Below are 14,919 nucleotides of genomic sequence, written 5' to 3'. Positions count from 1 at the left end.
CTGTGTCTTTACCAGGAGGAGGTGAGCTTTGTCCTTGCTGTTGGAGATGTTTTTCATGTGGAAGGCAATGATATTTTCAGTGTGGCCAGTTAGAACTGCATCGGCTGCCCTGAGGACAAGAAGGCAGACAGTCAGATATCAGTCATCAGACACAATAAGTGTGCGTGTGTGTATACGGTGGGCCGGGTGAATGAGTACTGGATGAGTCCATGAAGGTAATCCCAAGGTCAAATGACGAGGCAAACTACTGTGCACACACAGAAACACACCTTCCCCGGGCATCCACATATTTACTCTCTAATTCCCAAAAGAGTGTTAATCTAAGCAGAGTGTACGCTCCCACTGAGAAACACATGCTTGTGTAGATCATACAAAAACAGATTTAGGCTATAATTGGGAAAGTTGGGGCAATGAATAGGAGAAATGGGAAGCTAGTATCTTAATGCAAACATCAAAGAACATAACAACCACTGTTGACAGGGGCACAGAGTTATACTTAAGGCAATTGACATTGTTAGTAATCCCATTTAATTTTGAACCGTAGTTCTACAAAGGGTTTCTCTGTGGGTGTATGCTTTGCATATAAAAAAAAGTCTACATATTGGACGATGATTTAATTAGCCTGTCTGAACACATTAATTATTAAAGCTTGTAGAGATACACTTAAACTGTAAATGCTAATCAACAAAGCAATAGCATGTGCACTTTATGTGTACATCAAGGATTAGGATGTCAAATTAAGGCTGAAGATACCAGCCACAAAAATACAAATGATAACTCAGCTTTCTTACTTGTTGGCCATCTCCGTGGTAAAGACATAAACAAGTTTTGCGCCTGGTTTCTGGCCACTAGCTGGTTCTGTTGTAGAGCCCTGGCCTCCCATTGTGTTGTGGGAGGGTGTCGAGGAGCGACTGAGTCCAGCATTGGAGGTAGAATGTGTGACTGAGTCCTGGGGCTTCACGTCACTGGAGTTACAGTCTAAGGGAAGACAACAGGAAAGACCATGAATTTAGGGACAAGCGCAGGATTATGGGCAATGTAGTTCCACTACATAGTTGTCATGAGTCAAGTTGATCATTGGAGGAGCTGCTTCACATGCTTGGATGTACACGTTAACACACTTACTGAAGAATCCTTTGTCATCTTCATCACTTTCTCCCCCAGAGCACCAGTCAGCTCCACTGTACGGCTGCCTCCTCTCCGCCACACACATCCTCTTCACCCGGCTACTGTCTGCACACACACATAACGTCAGTGAGCTACAGTTTATCAGTGTGAGGGACAGTACACACGTATACATGGACACCAATATTCATTTAATAACAAAACCATGAATAAGATTCTGCCATGTAAAGAGCATTTTCTGATGACCTTAACCTGAATAAGGTCACACTTGGAATAAACAATAATAAAACATCTGCAACATCTGAATAAATTTGATAAACTGTCTTAATAGGAAATTGTATGTATACAACTACCAACTAGACATTTCACTGTTGAGCACTGTAGCTTTTCTTCCTATGCAGAGCAGTTCAATGCATTTCATTACAAACAGATACATTCAGTAAGTATGAGAGCACAGCTACTTATTATTCTCCTAAAAACATCATAAAGAAACTCCTGCACCTTGCCTACCTACCTTAGTTTAATCATTTCAACATTCTGGCAGGAATGACAAACAGCATTTTAAATAGTCTTCGATTTAAAATTCATATCACATTTAAACACAATCTGACCGCAACTACCAGCTGGACATTACATTATCTGACTGGCTACAGTGGTTTGTACCTTTTTCTTCACTCGTGGGTGTGCCGCTCTCTGGCTGCTCAAACGACTCCACCGAGGTGCTTCTCTCCCTTTTGACTTTAACCTTGGAGCTTGGGCCAGAAGTCAGACCCTGGCCATTCTTTAGCCCCATGCCCCCTGCCACATTCTGAGCCCCTTTCGTGCCCAGGGTCTTGGGATCACAGGGTGAGGACTGTGATTGGCTGCCAGTGCTCCCTGGTTTCCCCTGATTGGGCATTTTAGAGTCCATCTGAGGGGCAGTGGAGGGGGACATGACGGGAGGTGATCGTACCATGGCCTCCGTCTTAGGTTTAGGGCTGAGAGACAAAAAGAGAAAACTATCAGAGGAAAATATTTCGGTGCATTTTGAGAAGAGCTGGGCAATAAAAAACAAAACAAAAACAATGTCCCAATATAATTTTCATCAATAGCAGTACAACAAAGGTTCAACATATATCAATATGATGCTTTTGCTTTGTGCACTGTGAGGAGGCAGTAAGCACAGTGTTTGTCTTTTTCAATCCATAGAAGAGTTTAAAACCACACCCTTCACCCAGAAGCAAAAATCACTCTTTTATCAATAAGAAATAAAAATGTGACACGTATGACAATTATCGATATCAAATGATATGGAATTTTTTATCTTGAAATGATTTTTGGCTACGACATCCAGCCCGATTTTCTAATTTATTAAAAACAGGGCTATGTGACCGATGAATTACAAATGTAATTGTCCATTTTAATCACAAGGACTCTGTAAAATTACTGCAAATTTCTAAAATGTTATGTTTTGTCATCCTACATTATTTGTGACCTTGTTTCCATTTATGAAACACACACAACAAGGAGGAAATGGGGCATATCAAGCAAAAAAGCCTGGGGCTTGAAGTTAGGTTACCCAGTAATCATGTTCTGTGAATTGGGCACTAGCCAGACGAGGGGAGGGGTACATACTCAGGCAGCTGGCCATCCATGAAGTCTGATATCCCCCAGCTCTGCACTATAACAAGTACCCTTGTTACCTAATGTGGTGCCCAGGACAAGGGTAGGGAGAGGACCAAAAGTAAAATGTTGTACTCTTTTATTCGTTTATTGGTCCATGCAACTGCTACACACAATGTCATTATGACATCCACAAGTTGGCATAGAAGTCTAAACATGAGATTAGGTTATCGGACTTGGGAATTCAATACACACAGCTAAAGTTTAAGAAATAGACTGTCGAGACACAAGCTATGTGCAAATAACTGCTGCTCACTAGTTATGAGAGCAGTTAAGGCAAGCAGGACATATCCAACTGGCAGAGAACTCTCTCACCACACCCTAATCTCTTTCTCTCTCTCGCTCCCTCACACACATGCACACATTTGTAGCATGAAACAAACGCCAACATGTTCAAAAAGCAGAGCAACGGCCTAGCGCCCTGTATGTACGTACACACAGACACACAACAACTAGAAAAAGGAGGCAAAAGGCAAAACCAGAATTTTGGCAGTCCAGACGGCCGTTTCCCGAGGCTCCAGAACCATGAGTCAGCAGGGAAAACTTCCAAGTGTAGTGTACTCCCTGACCCTGGAACTGCTCTGGATCATACATTGGGACCTTTCAGGTAAAGTAATGGAGCGGAGAAGCTGATCCTAGATCTGCTTTATGCCCAACCTATAGTACACTTTCTAAAACACAGGGGTATGGCCAAAGTGACGTGCTCAGGTTTGTGTCCATTGAATCACATTGCCAAGACTGAGCTGCAGATCACAAAGAGTGTAAACACTTGGTAACAACTTGTCAAAGCTGCATGACAGCTTTAGTTAGTTAGTTCAAACAGACACTTTCAAAAAAGCAGGTCTCGCTCTTTGCCCTTTGTGAATGGAGATAGCATGTTCTCTACCAATTTACATGAGTTTACTCAAGCTGGTCTGATTTGTACCCTCGTCAAAAACACAGCATTCTGTCATTGAACAAACCACTGGCCTTAGAAACTGTTGCTCACTGTATTCAAATGATTGGGATGGGTACAAATAAAACATGATAAAAAACCTGTGTAATGGTTGGAGTTGGACTTGCTCCTGATCAGCTTTTTCAAAATTCAAAACTCTGCACATAACGCACCTTGCAACTGGTCAGAGTTCAGAACATACCTAACACTGGAATGAAGAATGCACTGATCACTATGCAACCCATCGAACAGCTTTACAGAAAATGGACACATACAGTTTTCTAAGTAGTCTCACTGGCCAAAACCCAAACAGTTTGGGGTAAGGTTTAATCCTCGGCTTTCAAGAGGACAACAGGCGTATATCACCATGGTAACTAATGCTGCACACCCAACCTGCTCCAAAACAGGTTAACATCAGAGGATCAGCTCAAAACCTGTTAAAAGCCCAACCACTGTCCAATCAGATCACTGGATCAGATCATTGTTCCTACAGGATGCTAAACGGGACAAATTACTTTACAATAAAGTGAAATTTAATAAATAGTCATAAACATTAATTATAGTAGATTTGATTGTGGAATTGCTTTGCTGCTCCAGACTTTCCTTAACTTTCTAGCTTTTTAACAGAGGGATAATATATCACACTTAATAAATACCTAACACTTTAATTCTAATTGAATGAAAAATTATTTAATCCAGACAGTGTTGATGCTTTCACTCTTATTCAATATAAGTGCTGCTGCATGAGGAGACTGGGATGTTTATTGGAAATAAATACTAAACCCTTGAATGTCTTTAAATAGAAAAATTATCTGCACACAGCGTCCCATACTTTCAAGTAAACAGTTTAGTCGGATTGACCTCAAACATTAACTAACTCTCTCCTCTCTCTAGCAGCAGAAACAGTCCAACGTTGCTTCTCTTTTTTTTTTATCTGCATCACAAAAGTTTGTTCATCGACAAACGAGCAAAAATACCTGCTCAATAAGAGATCCATTAAAACTCCTAAATTCATAACAGTAAAATCTCACATCTTACAATCTCACAGTAATAATTGAAACCCTTTTCTCGTTATGCGATCAAATGTAACTTTCGCCTGTCTCCCTAATCAAATTACCTGCAGATATCAGTGTTTCGTCTCATATCATATTAAATACTTCTTGTTAATGATGACTCTGCCTCTGTTACATAATTACTTTCATAGCTCGAGGGAAAGCCTGGGGTTAAACCCAGAGTTAACCAAGCGACAGTTTAAACTCAGCTTCCTAAATTCCAGAATGTCTGGTTCGAGGCTTAATGAAGCTAGATAGAAAAAGTAAAAGTTGAACTTGCTTTGTAGCACCGGGGATTTCACTTCATTCATTCTTGAACTAAGTGCATTTCTATCTTGTCCACTGTTAATAAATACAGAGTGCCAATGACAGCTGATTTCTTTAATTACTTGTAACAGGTTTATGCAGTAGATAGAAGCCCGTGTTGCCCCAATAAAGTCTAATTATATGTTATTGATGGGGAACAATGCAACTTAGTGGCTCAGTCATCAGCAGTTAGCAGAACAAAGAAGGGCAAAAACTTGATTTTGTTTCACTTGCTGCTGATAACAATGCTGTGCAACCATAAAAAATAATGTGTTTAACATAATGACAGTGAATTTTTACTTGGTTTGCAGTTAAAATGCTGTGCTCCTGTCTGCTCATAGACTCTGGATTGAATGCACAATATGAATTAACATTCAGATAAGTGTTTTGCTGATTAGGCTGTTAAAAAGCTTTGGAGTCTCTCTCTCAGACTCAGACACACACTTATTATTATTATTACAATGACAGCCCTGTGTAAGTGTATCACTGCATTAAACCACGAGTTTTCACCTCACCTCTGTGTGTTGGTGGACGGGGAGTTCTTTAGCCTATTGGGGTGCATTGATGGGTTTCCCAGGACTACAGAACAGGGTGGAGTGATGAGCTGGTGAGGACTGCCTGTGTGCGTAAGCGGCGCTTTTGCGCGCACGTTCCTTGAGCCAGGAACAGGATTCCCGATGTTTGAGAGGTTTCCCCGACTGTCCTTGGCCTCCTCTCGCTCTTTCTTCCCTCGCTCCTTCTTGTTGAAATGTGTCGCTGCTGTACCTGCCGCCGCTGGCCTCTCCTCTTGGACCTCCAACATATTCTCCACGTCCTTGTGTGAGTGCGTGTGTGCGTGTGTGTGTGTGTGTGTGTGTGTGTGTGTGAGTATGTGAGTGAGTGTGTGTGTGAGAAAATGTGTAAAAACAATAACAGTAGTCCAGGAGTCTTTTCTTGTTCGGGGTGTATTTATGAAACTCCCCCAAGGGGGCTTTCAACGGCCCTCGGGCACACTGTTGAGAGGAAACAGAGGGAAAAAAGGACAGTTAGCAAAACTGAAACAGGGGGATGCAGTCTGACCAAACTTAAAAAAATATTCCCCCAACAACATTTAGATATCAATCTACCAGAGTAAACTTAAAAGATGGCACAGTTGTCAATAATAAAATCAAAACGTTGACGTTTAAATGGAGCACAGACATTGTTGATGTTAACTGTAACACATAAAGTCAAAATATCTACTGTGCAAAACACCTGTGGTTTTAAGTTTTCACTGTATATATAGAGTAACCAGCTCAAAACTCTCCAGGGCGCATGCATGCAGAATTCTCTACCGCTACACTTGCTTGGTATGACAAGTGTATTAAACAACTTTTCCACAAAACGTACTAGGAATCCCAAATTGCAGCAGCCACCTTTCATGCCTCTGTTGAATCTTTGATGGAGCTAGAGCAATAAACTATCGATATTAGCATATTCCAGAGACATGCCATATAAGTGAATATGCTGCCAAATAGAGCAGCAGCAAGACGTTAACCTATGCCAAGGGTGTTATCTTCTTATCTGCCTTGTTTGTTAGCAGGATTACGTAAAAACTGCTTGACAGATTACCACGAAAATTGCAGAAAGGATGAGGTATGGGTCAGGGAAGAACCCCTTAAATTTTGGTGTGTAACCAGGATTTCCCCCCCACTTTTGTTGGCACTGTGGGTGTGTTTTCTCACATTTTTTGCGCATTTCTTGAGAAATACTGCAGAAATGAAATAAATCTGTCATGTGAGTGCTACCGTCTATGATTAGGAGAGTTTGTGGATAATTATCTGGATTTTTGTGAATCAAAATAAGTATTTTTAGGGGAGTGATCCTTATTCAGTCACTGTACGAAATCAAACTATATTAGAGAATGGATTATTTTTTTAATGTGAACAGTTTGCAGAACATTTGTGTTAAATGCAACCGTTAACAGTGTCGTCATTACATACTATGTCCACCAGAGAGCACTGGCAAGTTTTTTTTAGTGGTTAAATGTCACAGTAAATATCTTCTGAATATTTGAATTTAATATATAATATATAATTTAAAAGTGTATTTTGTGTACGCATGTTTAAGTAAAATAATGTCCCGATCATATAATAATTGAATTTTTAACCTCACATAAATCAAAATTGTCAGTTAGGTTAGTCTTAGATACTTTACAGGTATTAGGTGGGGTATTGAGTTATCTATGCAAATACCAGCACTGTAGTCTATGTATAGCAAACAGTGGAGTGTGGTGGTGGAGTGGGATAAGTCCAACCAACCAACACTGTGCGTTTCTGTTACTGTGTGCGTTTTGGTGAGTGAGGAAGAAAATTGCATGAGAATCTGAGCCTGCTGGAGAGAGCGGCCCAGTCAGTCAGATTACACTGTCATCCTGAAAATATTTAGGAGCTCTTCCAAAACACTCAACATTGTAACTGGCTCCAGAGCTCCCCTGGGGAGAGGGAGGTGGAGAGTTTTGGGGAGTTTTAGGAGGAGGGGGGGGTATCACTAGGAACCACACAAATGCAGCCAGCGACTCCTGCTACAGCAGCAGCACTCTCGTCTGTCGCTGGTCTACAGGCGAGGTGATTTACGGCTCTCAGGGCAACAGATTACTACTGCTCACGAGCAGGGGCTGGCGTCTACACAAGAACGGAGAGGGGGCAAAGAACAGAGGAGCCCTTCGTATCCAAATTACACTGATTAGACTAACCTTTAAATACTAAAACATACTGTGTGACACATCAGTGGAGACTGGAGACACCTGATTATTGATGGCTGAACTGGTGATTTGGCTGCATATTTACAAAAATAACTAAATTGAGTGAAATGACTGTTGAAAAATTGAGATATGTTTCCATTATGTGATATAACATGCATTGATACACAAGAAACACTGCAACACAAGATCATACAAGAGTAACTGTTGCAGCCATGATGTAACACACATACAAGCTGCCCCTACACAAAGGGGCAGCAGTATGTGAGAACGCAAATGTCGGTCAGTTGCACCGGACTTTCTTCAGGGTTTTTCCTGCCAGAATACAGAACAAAAATGGCTGAAGGATTCACAGAAAGTGATCGGGCGTGTTGATAACGTTTCTAACCAAAAGGAATAGAAATATCTCCGGATGAAAAACAGTTGTCATATGCCAACGAAGATGTCACCGAGATTCGAGAGCTGGCCTACGCACAGGGCAGAGCATTCATAGTGGCGAAGGTATGTGTGAGTCGCGCTGCAATTACACTGCCAAGACGCATGGCGGTAGAGTTTCCATGCTGGTGTTGAGTGTCTTAGGGTTTCTGGTCCACGTATTTACAAATTTTCTGGCTTCTGTTTTCTTCAGAACAATGGCGAGTGTTACTAAGCGTATCACTATTACTACATTTTCTGTTGTGTCTAGTTTTTCTTAGTCATTTGGCATTTGACTTTCCAGGCCCAATTCCCTCAAATTCAATAACCCAACATTACATAGTTTGAAACAGAGATATAGCTTAATTTCTAGCAGGCTCTAGAGACGCTTAACAATTCAACAATTTGAACTCTTCTAAAGTGTACTTTTAGAGTAATGGCACACTGTTTTTTTACTTTCTCTTACACAGCAGACGAAAACTTAATATTGTGTGTGTAGAGCAATTGAGACGGATATTTATTTATGAGTTGAAGAGCTGAGAGACAGCGGAAGACACATGCAGACCATTTATTAGCATTAGTAAAAAGATCTACGAGAACATTTTCACATTCACAATCTTTCAAGAGTTTCAATGATTTGTGGGAACCCTGATCATATTAATTTAGGAAAAGCAACAAAAACTCAAGCTCTGTGAGAGCAACATTATGATGTCATCAAAATCCTAACTGTAACTGTTTACCTCCCTTGCAAACATGTGCAGTGCCCATTCTTGGCTTTTTATTGTTTGTTGTTTTTTTTTATGAGACAGTAAGTAAGTGCTAGAGCTCAATGTCTTTCGACCGTGTTGGAAGGCAAAAGTGTTTTTGTCGTTTCCAAAGACACTCAAAGGTGGGATGAAAAGTAAGTCACAGAGAAGAGCGAGACCGCAGTAACTGTTTCAAAATGTCCGTACCTCCTGAAAGTCTTTCCTCAAAAGAGACTTATTTGTACAAATGTAAAAACAAAAATTATGTCAGTGGCCGCAATAGTGAAATGTGAATACAAAACCTTTTTTCAGCTCTACACAAAAATTGTCAGGAGGGTGTTATCAGATGCTGCTCCACCATCCAACAAGCACTTCATCTGAAGCTGAGTGACCCCCTTCAGCATTTGGTGTCAAGCTGGAGCCTCAACTGAAATGAGCGACGTAACGAGCAACTGTCCAGAGCCACCAATAGAATCCTGCTCGGTTTGCTGAACCAGCCTGCTGCCTCTTTCAGCCTTAACTAGCACGCATCTCTTCAAGGAGTGTTATCTAAACCTAAACCCCAATCATTCACAAATGCGTGTAATGCGAGAATGTGCACGCACAGAAATTAACAGCAGGACCTGTCCATCACCTGTTCCCTCCAATAGCACGCTAACGAGACACTAATTAGGTACCTTGCTGACACGACTGTCATAAGGACTGCACTGACACACACCCACACACACAGTGCTACCAGCCGCACAACAAAGCAACACAGAGGTGTTCAGAGATTTCACTCTCTCCATCTCCAGTGAAGATGCAGAACTGTCTATCACGGCGCAGACGAGGTGAAGTGCACGCAAGTTAATGGGAAAACAGTATAATGAGGCTGGAAAATGTGAGCTTTTTTGCCTCCTTTACAAATATGAGGTTCCACATGAAAAGGGGGCAGAAAACAGTTCAATTACATTTGGGTTTCCCGATGCGGGTGGCAATAAAATGGGGGTCGTTTCATTTCATGCTTATGTAACAGTCATTGTACACGAGCTGGGTGCAGTGTCGAGAGTAGACCCTTCCCAGCAACGTCACCCAAACACCTCCGAGGGGGAGATGGGAGGATTAATACCAGTGTAGTATCCACTGGTAAACACCACTGGTAAGGATTGGGTTAACAAGACAGGATCCTTGACCTTGTTGCCAGCTCAGTCCAATAGATTGAATTTTAACACAGCAAGGCCACAATGGCAATATTTTTAGGGTTGGCGGAGTGGAAACTCGTCCAAACACACACATAAATACTCACCTCTCTTCCCTCATCTCAGCCCTGCTGTTGGCTGCAAAAGGACCTGCTGATGTTTCAGTCTTATTTATGCAAATCCCATTTTGCAGTTCAGTCACAATGGCGTATTGCTCTCTCTTCCTCGCTCTCTAGCTCCCCTACCCAGTCTCCGTCTGCTCGGCCTCCATCTCGAAAATTTATTTAGACCGCTATTTGTTTCTGGTTGATATCAGAAACATTATTTCCACCCCTCTTTGCAGCTTTCTGCAAGGCAGCCTGAAGAGGATGGAGCCAAACAGAGAAGCCTTACACAAAAGCATTACTTACACGTACCCACTTCTCATTCAAACCAAATCACCATGTATGCATGCAACAGAAACCCACTGAAGGATTATTTTATAGTCTGATAAGTCTGACGTTGGCTTTTATTCTCGTATTATGTTCTGAAAATGCAACACTAAGGTCACCCTTAACATTGAATTATTCCTTATTCGGCTTTACTAAAAGGATGAGCCACGACATTAAAAAAAAACTGCTTTCATGAGATTGTTATACATACAGATCTGGAGGCAAGCTCTGTAACCGAAGTTGAAAAAAGCCACAGGTGGTAATTATGGGATAATGGCACAATGAGATTCCATACTTTTCAAAAATGCTCCTCAGAGAATATATTTTAATGCTGTCATTAGTGGCTTGAGACCAAAGTAGCAGGAACAAAAGCTGGAAACAACAGGTACTACTCTGGATTTACCTCGTTTTACTCTTGTCATATGAATAATAAATTTGATCTGATTAAAAATGATCGGCAGTGTGTGGGAGTTTTTGATCTTTATATTTAACTCTCTGGTGTGTAAGAACTTTGAAGGAACAAATCATATTTTCATAGAGAATAGAGTCATAGACCCTTTGCAATTGGTCCCTAAAGATTGGAACAACAAACCAAGAGTTCATTGCTTTGTGAACCGTTTTATTGTTTAAAAAATTACTAAACAAACTCTGCATCTTCATTCTTGAGTAACAAAGTCTAACAAATGTACAACTATGAAACCCAAACCAAAGCTTAAACAAACAGGTTACTACTTTCATTAACTACTTATTTGCCAGATATACTTTTTCAATTGATCGATTAACCGAAGTCTATAAGATGTCAGACAGTAGTGAAAGGTTTCTCACAGTCTGAAGTGATACTTGAATGTTCAAAACCTGAATATTTACAATTTACTATGAGACGCATCAAATCCTCAAATCTAAGAAGCAGGAACTGATTTTGTATTTTTGCTTGAAAAAATTACTAATAGTTGATTGTTAAAATAGCTGTCAATTAATTGTCTATCAATGACGACACCAAAGAATCGTGTGGTAGTATTCTGGGTTCTACCATGAAAATGGCCAAGTACCGATCAAAGGTGAGATGAGCCTTACAACAAATCTGCAGGCTCACCTGTTAGCAGCAGCGGAGGAGGCACCACAGACGTGCAGAGCCTAGTCAAGTGTTCAATCTGACTGCGCACGCGAGGGTGGGATTCGAATATAAATCGAACGAAATCCAGGTCGTGTTAAATTCATTCAAACACGATTTGAGGAAAAGGTGATCGCGCTTGTATTTATTCTACAGTTTAAAATCAGGTAAAAAAAAAAAACAAGCACACTACTTCCTTGTACAGAACAGGTTTCTTTACACAACTAGTTGTTACACATACTTGCCTAGCTGCTAGTGGAGCATAAGCTTACAGCTGAAAGAACTAACACTAACTCTATTTTCAGAAGGACGGTAACACACTGTACATCTGTGGGACATCCCACCGTACCCTGACTGAGAAAACACCTGAATGGTCACCTGTCGAGGGGCCTTCCTGAGAGCACGGCCCCAGCATGCCACACCCTGCAGATAGCACTCGTGACTCACTTGGCACACACAGAATGCAAGGAATGCAGAGTGTCGCTAAAGATAGAGCTGTGACGCCACGGACGTAACATTTGACATAATACATCTACTGTGACAGGAAGGACAGTCACACAAGTATGACTGGGCTCCTGTTTCTCCTGAAACCAAGCCACACAAATATTTACAATGAAATTTTAAACTTTTTCCGCATTCCCCACACTCTGCTAGGTTCATTTCTCCCTCCTGACGTCTGTGTAAGTCTTTCCCTCTCACTCACTCTGTTACCCTCAGTCTCAGCCGCCTCTCTGCTGCTTTGTCTATCCTGCATTTGTACAAGCTTAACCACTCCACTATCTTCAGCTCATCTTCTCCTCTGGCCGGCAGACGATGCCCCTCAATCCCCAGGGAAGCGACATGTGTGTAATGTCACAGTTTGTCATATCATATCGTAGTGACAGAAGCCTTGCCATGTCCATCAGGATGATGGAAGGGACAATGAAAACAGGAGGATGGGAAAGGGGCGTGATACAGATATACTCTGAGGAGGAAGGGGGGTTATTACACAAGTTAATCTCTTCTCAGACGTAGAGCGAGCGAGCGTATACACACACACAGCTGACTCACTAGTGACACATCTGCTGGCGTAGCCTGGGCACCGTGCCATGTGTGGTGGCCAGCTTCAGCAGCAGGACTGGCACTCAGCACTCCAGCCTGTTCTAATCTCCGTCTCTCTCTCACACACACACACACACACACACACACACACACACACACACACACACACACACACACACACACACACACACACACACACACACACACACACACACACACACACACACACACACACACACACACACACACACACACACACACCACTTCCATCTCTGTGCATCTGCTCTCTGTCTCTGCATCTCAGGCTAAGTGGGTGTGTCTTGTTTACACACAAACACACTAGGACGTACGTTGTCACAGGTTACTTCTGGAGACATTGCATTTCCTGGAGATTTACCCTATCCATAACCACTACTTACCGAACCTTAACCTACCCCAACACACACCATTCAATAGCATACTGGGTAACTGCTGCCATTGTTTGTCTGACCTGAGTGGGTGTAAATTTGGGGTGTGCCAGTATCAAATAGTACCAAAAATACAATGGTGAAAAGAGTTTCATGATTCATCATCATCAAATCTTATTTGTATAGCCCAGATTCACAAATAATGAATGGGTAATTTTTTTTTTACTTTTCTTCTTTTAAGGGTAGCAACCAAATTACGATGCTACAGCTGAGTTTTGATTCACGTGGAATTACCAGGAATCAATACTTAGGTACCAAATCTTAGGTACTCCAAATTTAACAGAGGAAGGGGAAGACACAAACATGACACAGAAAGTCAGGGAAAAGACAAGTGGAAAACGTGGTGAAGAATTTTTAAGAGACGATGCAGACAAGGCTCGCTGCAATATTTGTGATGACCAGAACAACAAATGTAACGCGAGTAAACAGCAGCCACCGCCAGCGTAAACCTGCCTATAATAAGTGCAGATGAAGTTGAACCATCGATGGACGATGAAACATTTCTTTAGGCATCGACAACTTTGTCACTGTTTTCAGGTAATTAATTAGCTAGTAGGGTTAACACACAGCCACTGACTGCAACCAAAAATACTTATCAACATGTTATTTAGTCAATAACATAAGAGAAAATGCAAGTGTTACACTTACAGAAAGAGTTAAGTACTGAATTACATGTTCCTGGTACACAACCCTATTTGTGTCATTTCACACTTTCCTGAAATTCTGCCATTAGCGCAAAATACCGTTCAATTATTCCAGGCCACATTTTTACCATCGATGTTTTTGGACTTGAAACTGAATGGCAGCTTTTGAATTAACAGTAAAATAAAATACACTTAGAAACACACAGTTGACCAGACGTTAAGTTAAATCTGTTAAATCAGTTCACGTTGGTGTGTGTTGTAATTTTGATTTCGGTCTTAAATAAAACCATTTTAAACGTTCACTGCCCACATCTCTGTCACTTTCAGCATGCAACACCTACTCAAAATGCAACAACTTGACAGTGGAACTTCTTTCCCGTCAGGCGTATAAAAATAATGCTGTTTTTTGCTTCTCACCACAAATTTGCTTCCATATATTTGTCACATTATATAGTGGACTTTAAAATGTGAGCACAGCAGTCCATGTCATAGCAGCTACAGCTATTTCACTGCTTCATTGTCCAATTGTGCAGCAGTACTGTAGGTATATAGAGCAGAGGTCTTCACAGGTCACCTCGTAGATCTCTTTTCCACCTAGACAGTACAGAGCCAGTTCTCAACTTATCAAAATCCACCCACATCTTGACAAGTTTGAGAACCCAGCATTACCACTGGCACTCCATATCAGCTAGCATCTCTAATGCACCCATTCGTAGTTTGCCAATAACAACAAAAATGATGAGGAAAACCATACATAGCAGATGCTGGGGTTATTTACGTTGTAAGGGAATCATGGCTGATAGAATTTTAGTGCTTTGCTTGCCTTTAATAACTTGTAAAGTAATTAAGTCTTGCATTTCAGGGTCCTGGAAAGCATCCGACAACTGCTGCTTTTGCGCATGTTTTCTTTTTTCAAAATGGAGGAGAATTTCTTCTGGTAGCTCCTCCCATATTTAATGGTATTAGTGGTTCCAAATTTAGGATGAGCAATTTTAGGGTCAAGATGCGTGGAACCGGTTTTTGATTAGGAATCGGCAGTACATCAGTGGAAAAGGGTTATTAGACAATATTGAGCAAGACCAGACCATG

General features: G+C 41.3%; 1 protein-coding gene across 3 annotated transcripts in view; it reads right to left on the bottom strand.

The window, feature by feature from the left end:
• Positions 1-14,919, bottom strand: part of bcl9 (BCL9 transcription coactivator) — a 29,927-nt gene that overhangs the window by 5,552 nt on the left and 9,456 nt on the right. For all 3 annotated transcript variants that reach the window (XM_034574012.1, XM_034574013.1, XM_034574011.1), the window contains exons 3-7: positions 5,595-6,071; positions 1,789-2,102; positions 1,126-1,233; positions 792-978; positions 13-109 (exon numbers count right to left, since the gene is read on the bottom strand). In XM_034574012.1, the coding sequence (XP_034429903.1) occupies positions 13-109; positions 792-978; positions 1,126-1,233; positions 1,789-2,102; positions 5,595-5,881 (993 nt within the window). In that variant the 5' untranslated portion in view covers positions 5,882-6,071. The remainder of the gene's footprint in view (positions 1-12; positions 110-791; positions 979-1,125; positions 1,234-1,788; positions 2,103-5,594; positions 6,072-14,919) is intronic.

The sequence above is a fragment of the Hippoglossus hippoglossus genome, chromosome 21, assembly GCF_009819705.1.
Source record: "Hippoglossus hippoglossus isolate fHipHip1 chromosome 21, fHipHip1.pri, whole genome shotgun sequence".
Classification (NCBI taxonomy): domain Eukaryota; kingdom Metazoa; phylum Chordata; class Actinopteri; order Pleuronectiformes; family Pleuronectidae; genus Hippoglossus; species Hippoglossus hippoglossus.
The sequence above is the reverse complement of the archived record's forward strand: the minus strand, read 5'-3'. Positions and strand labels throughout refer to the sequence as shown.